Source organism: Quercus lobata, chromosome 7 (genome assembly GCF_001633185.2).
Source record: "Quercus lobata isolate SW786 chromosome 7, ValleyOak3.0 Primary Assembly, whole genome shotgun sequence".
NCBI lineage: Eukaryota > Viridiplantae > Streptophyta > Magnoliopsida > Fagales > Fagaceae > Quercus > Quercus lobata.
Window position 1 is genome coordinate 33,219,734 of NC_044910.1, and position 6,323 is coordinate 33,226,056.

Consider the following 6,323-nt stretch of genomic DNA (forward strand, 5'->3'; position numbering starts at 1 on the left):
TTTTGAATAAATATGCATGAATCACTGGCTTTTTTGGATTCCTTTCTTGTCTTGCCACAGGGATATATCTCCTACAATGCATATTCTGAAATATTTTTCATGACTTTGCGCCGTTAGTGATATCTCGGATTGTCTGGATTTGTATTGGATTTTGCATGAGTGCATGCTAAATCCTAAATGGAAAGTCTACTAGATCGATTTGGACTATATAAGTAATTACAAGAAGATTTAATTGTAACTTAACTAATTAATTCTCTTTAGATATATCTTAGAAGTACTAATTGTTTCTTTGATTTCCTTGCATCCAATGGTCATAAAATGAATTTTGGCTACATGGGGAAGATTGGGATTTTATCTTGATGAAATTGATTATAACGGATATTATTTTATTTTTTGAGTTTACGATATTTAATAAACGGTCATTACGTTAATAAAAAGACATGGAGTACATATATAAACTCTTTTAGAACGATTCTGAAACTGTACAACTATTCTTGTGCCGAATATATGGTACGAATGTACGATTTGTTGGTTTTTCTTATATATAAAATTTTGAATTTTGATTCTACGACGTCGGACAGACCTTCGCCGTAATAACCTTTTAAGGCGACCAATCACCACGGTAATATAACTTTTTAATAACTACTTCTATTTGTAACATCTATGATAATAAAGTGTTACGAAAAGCTTTATCAAAAAGAAAAAGGTGTTACGAAAAGCGTATGTTGAGTCTTTCACCTTCATAGGTTTTTAAATAATCTTACTTATCCCATAAAAAAAATATAATAATCTTACCTAACTTTTTGCTCCACTATTCGTTTGACGGCATTGTGATTTGTGAATGACAAATTTTAATTATAGCGTTTGTTTCATCATGGCTGCTATTTATTATAACAACAAGATATTAAATGATTTTTTTGTGTAAATAAGGTTTGAATTGCATATCTCTTATTTAATGAAAAAAGACTTTGCAAATTGAGTTGATTAGAACATGTTATAAATGTCCGATTTGATAAATCATTTGGGAAGTGAGAAATTCAATGTAATTTTTTTTTAAATAATTATTTTTAGAAGTAGTTATGGACAAATATCATTTTCGTCGCATAGCATTAAGAAAACTTCGGTCCAAAAAATTGTTTACACTTCACACCGAAAGCTCAGAAGAATAGCACTCTTCATCATTCAGCACCATCCTTTCTTTCAGGAATAAAGCAGGCCCTATTTCACAAGGCCTGTCGTACATTCTATGCTTTGCCATTTGCCAGGTACCATAATTTAATGCCCACAGCTTGTGGGCCGAATGGCGACCCCTGTGGCCCTGTCCCTCTCCACAGGAGAGGAGAGTCCACGTTTTGAGTTCCATGACTCCGTGAGGAACTATTTTGGGAAACCCAATCTATGCACTGGATTGGGGGCAACTTGTAATGTAATAAAAATAAATAAAATTAATGTTGGGTTGTAATTAACTTAATCAGAAAAATCTTTTGTCATTGAATAAATAAATTTAGGTTCGAATTCCGTCTACATCAAAAACTAATTAGTATTTTAATTTGATGATAAAGAGCAATCATTACGAAGTAGACACCATAAATTGAAATTCTATCGTATTTATTCACACACACAAAAAACAAAAGAAAAAAATCACTACAACATATCACAGGACATGAATTATTCATACTCTATGTTTTGAAAGCACACACTTAGCATTAAGTATATTTCCATTTCATGCTTTAAATTAAATATTACAAATTCAAATGTGTATCTAGTGTCACATCTTTAAAAAAAAAATAACTTATTATCATCTACACTATTAGATTAAGATACAAGAAATATTGATCAACACTCTCCGTCACAACAAGTTGATACACTCTTCATTTGGTCACCTTGTTCAAGACACTTTGTCTTATGCTAACTCTTTACCGAGTTTCTCTTTCTCTCATATTTTTTGGCAAGATAATGCTTTAACTCATGCCTTAGCCAAGAGAGTTAGAATTTCTTTTCTTGTATTTTTTTGGATGGAGTCTATTTCACTGAACCTCCATGATTATTATGTTATAGACCTTCTCGCTATGAAATAAAAAGTGGATGTGTCTTTCCTCTAAAAAAAAAAAAATACAAGAAATAAGAATTAGGACATGACGCTTGTTTACAGTAATATGTTCTGCTTGATTCTTGCACTGGTTACCCATATGTTCTTGCCTTGTCTTAAGCTAGCACTATTGAACTAGAAAGGAGATTTCATATCCAATGAATTCAATTGAGAGTTATTGAGATATATCATTGGTCATTTAGGAAATCTGCTATTTCTCCTTAATGCTCTTGGCCTGCATGATCAACTCCTAGATTTATTCTTTGTTGAAGCATTACTTTTACTAGATTTGATTTCTAGTCATTGGAATTCCATTTAAACTCACAACATGGAGAAAATCTTTGTTGCCAGCACACAAAAAACTGGTGTCGACTATGAGGATGCTCAAAAATTTTGAAGAGAGTTAAATTACCTCTATCTATGAACCTCAGCCTATTAAGAACAAGCAAAAATTGTGTTTTCTTTCTCTCTATAAAGTATAAACTAAATACAAAAGAATTGTAATGGTAATTTGAATTCCCACAAAAAATCTGCGAATCGAAGTCAAGAGTTTCTAATTTCTATCAGTATTCAGCAAGTTTTTCCTTCTTTTTTGTACGAAGCAGTAACCAAAGCCTCCCAAAATAAGTACAATAATCAATCCATCAACCACTCCTACCATGACCAAAACCCATTTCTTGACATTAGACTTACCATGACTGCCATGAGTTCCCTTTGGAACCTTAACCATATAAGTAAATCCAGCTCCCCTTATAACCTGTTTAGCTCCCATAACTAGCCCATAAAGATAGCATTCTTGTAGGTAATATAATGCAGCTGCACATGTACAATCATCTAAACACAACTTTTCACAATCTTCTTTGCTAACATTAACCATTTTAGGAACACCCTGCAGCACACTACTAACACCCCCTAATTCAACCATCTCCACCTGACTAATGTTACAGAACCCTCCAGAAATTGCCCCACTGCAATTGGGACTTTTTGCATTTGTTAAAAGCCCAATGCATGAACAAGCATTGGAGAATGTACAAATGCCATAAGGTTTACAAGCCAGAGGAAGATCACATGTGGTATTGAGTGCCTGATAAGAGGCCTCAAATTTTCTCTCTTCTGGTGAATAAAAATATAGCCCCAAATTTCCTGTCGCGTTTCCCAGCGCTAAAAATCTTAGAAGTTGATTTTCTTGTGATGTGATCTGCGCGATTTTTTTATATTTATCACTAAATAAATCTAAGCCTTTTGAACCCAACTTGATAAATGTGATGTTCCTGTTCATGGAAGGCTTAAACTCCCAGTAGGAATAGTTCCACTCACCAGAATGCAGGTACAAAGCAATCCTGTTGTGTTGGATCTCTAAGGAGTAGAATGAACTTGAGTTGCTTGGAAATGAAGTCAAGCGAGTTGCCACATTGAGTCTCTGGCCCCAGAGCATTACATCTGTTGGAAAATTGAAACTTTGCCACTTTATTCTGTCCATGTTGTCAACTAGAACCAGATTTCCTGTGCTCAGTATCTGCAATCTCTGCATCAAAATGAAGGAAGGAAAACACACACACACACATCAGAATATGTTGGCCTAGTGATAGAAATGACACTATAGGTTTCAAATCCTATCATATCAATCTGTCAAAGAAAAAACAGAGTTATGCTATAGTTTTTACCTCCACCCTTTGTCCAGAAGTCCCAGTTCGCCATCCCACGCGATCTTTCGGACCCTTTAGTCTTAAATCTCCATCATTAGTCAGCTCAAGCACACACTCATCCCAAGTGTAAAACCTTGAGTAATGGCCAGAATTCCAGACCTTCACATCTCCTAGGAAAACTTCAAGGGAGCATGAGTATTTTCCATTAACTGCCTCAACACTTAATGCAGCTTTAAAATTGGGCTCGATTTGACTAGTCTCCATTAGAAGAGCCCTCCCAATGAATCCCATACTATATACCACAGGTACAGCAAGTGTGACCTGGTAACCAATGTGAATGTCTGAGTTGCAATTGCCATAAGTTAACAAAAGAATGAGAAAATTGAAGGAATAGAGCTTCATGGGGGTGAATTGCAACCTCAACTTTTTAGTACTAATCTTTGATGTTTCTGGCAGGTGGGTTTACTCTATTCATTAGGATTTCCCGATGTCAATTGATGAGATGTTGTGAAAAAAGGGTAGGCATGAGTGTCACAACTCACTCAGTCACGACTTTAGAAAGACCCAATCCACTCTAGAAAAGGGTCTGAGCTTTCAACTTTGTTTTTTCATGAAAAATGTACTAAATGCTAATGTAGTGGGGGCATCATGCCGGAATGAATTGTTAATTTTTTGTTTACTCACATCTGCTGAAGTACCAGAATGTAAAGGTCCTAAAGGGCCAAAAGTTGGTGCATACAGGTTGTCAATATGGTGGTCAGTTAGTAATACAGCACAGGCCCATACTTATTAATGTTGGGACAAATCATTTTACAAACCCCTTTCATAACTTGTCGGGATAGCAATTTTTTAATAATTTGATAGTTTCAACAATGGGGTAGAGATTCAAATCATGATCCTTCTAAGAAAAGAAAACAAATACAATTGAACTGCAAGTTTTCTTGACATTGAGTTAGCAAATTTTACTCAAGTAAAAAAATTTCATAACTTATTGAGGTGATAATAATGAGTAATACATTATTATATTCACATAAACTCATCACTGAAACAGTTTTTATTGAAGATCAATTACAATTTGTCAACTCAATAATCCATAAAAACAAAAACAAAAAATTGTAAAATTTATTGCGTACTTAATTGTGATTTAGTTTGTAACATCTTTAGGTTTGCGAGTGTATGATTAACTTGGGACAGCCGCGAGTGAAATTGTGATGTGGGACAAAGCTCATCTAATTTGGTTGGATCAATTGAGTGCTATTCTTTACTAGTGGGGAAGGCATCATTTTCTAGTGGGATTAAGGAGCGTGGTGGTTGCTAGCCACGTGGGCGTGTCTACTTGAGCCACGTGTAACCGTGACCATATATGCTGACACTGCTCTCACGCTTGGATGACGCGTTTGGTTTCATGGCGGCAAGAGCATGCTTGCCTTGCAACACGTTTTCGTGTTTTCTTGAAGCTAGGGCCTTGGACAGCATGAAGATTTTCTAAAAAGTTGTAAAACACACAAAAAAATAAATAAATAAATAAGCATTCTGTGCTTCCTTTGTTCATATAGCCCATGATTTTTGTTACTCACTTGGATAGACAAATACAGTAACCACATAATTTGGCAGCTTCGCCGTCCTCATGTCTGTTATTTTACCCAAAAAAAAAAATTTTCAAAGTTATTTAGTTATATAGCCTCATCTGAAACTCAACTTCACCAAACTAGAATTTTTAAGCAAATTAAACGCGAATCTGTAATTGTGCAGAAAATTTAGATGATTTTTTTATTAAATAAAAAATCTATATATATACAATAATAGATGAAACTGAGAGAAACTCAAATTGGAATTCCAAATTTGAGTTCTAATTTTGCACCATGTGTCCTTAATTATTTATTTTTAAAAAGTTTTATTTTTTTATTTTAGAACCAAATGTGGGACCACATCTTAAATATTCATCCAAGTAAGTTATTAAGTACAAAAACCAAAGAGTCTAGAATAAATCAATCATAAAAAATTAAAAATTAAAAATTAAAAATACTTCACAATAATTAAAAAAATATATATGGAAAATTTACATTTTATACCTAATAATTTCCTTACAAAATTTTTTAAAGAGTTAATAAAATATAAAAATGACTATCAATAGTATTTAAATTATATATAGGAATTATATTACGCATCTTATTGTATATTTTTAAGTGTATCTATGCATATGCATGGGTTACAAGCTAGTAAAAATAATATATGAGACTTATAAGTGTTACTTAAAATGGATTGAAATTGACCAATGTGGACCGCAATTGACCGTAGTGAACCGAATAGGACTGAAATAGATCGTAGTGAATTGAATAGAGCGAATTGGACCGAAATAGACCAAAGTAGATTGAAATGGACTAAAGTGGAGCAAAGTAGACCAAAATGGACCGAAATAGATCAAAGCGGACTGAAATGGACTGAATAGACCAAAGTGAGCTGAAACGGACTAAATGGACCGAATAGACCGAAATAGACCGAACTGGGCTAAAATGAACTGAATAGACTGAAATAGACCAAAGTGGACCTAAATAGACCAAAGTGGGCTGATATGGACCTAGTAGACT

At 34.0% G+C, this 6,323-nt stretch overlaps 1 protein-coding gene across 2 annotated transcripts; it reads right to left on the reverse strand.

Annotated features, from left to right (window-relative positions):
• Nucleotides 1–2,585: 2,585 nt before the first annotated feature.
• Nucleotides 2,586–4,361, reverse strand: LOC115953995 (PAN domain-containing protein At5g03700). Of its 2 annotated transcripts, none has more exons than XM_031071845.1 (2): nucleotides 3,754–4,361; nucleotides 2,586–3,605 (listed from the first exon to the last, which is right to left on the reverse strand). In XM_031071845.1, the coding sequence occupies exons 1-2, from the start codon at nucleotides 4,135–4,137 to the stop codon at nucleotides 2,643–2,645; spliced, it is 1,347 nt and encodes a 448-aa protein (XP_030927705.1). In that variant the 5' UTR covers nucleotides 4,138–4,361; the 3' UTR covers nucleotides 2,586–2,642. The 2 variants fall into 2 exon arrangements, with proteins under 2 accessions (XP_030927705.1, XP_030927704.1); XM_031071844.1 differs by having other exon boundaries at nucleotides 2,586–3,614.
• Nucleotides 4,362–6,323: the final 1,962 nt, after the last annotated feature.

Excerpts from the sequence above, each read along its gene's own strand:
- LOC115953995 (XM_031071844.1), bottom strand. The coding sequence starts at position 4,137 with ATGAAGCTCTATTCCTTCAATTTTCTCATTCTTTTGTTAACTTATGGC. Across the intron at positions 3,615-3,753 it reads CTTCTGGACAAAGGGTGGAG|AGATTGCAGATACTGAGCAC; the intron begins GTAAAAACTATA and ends ATTTTGATGCAG.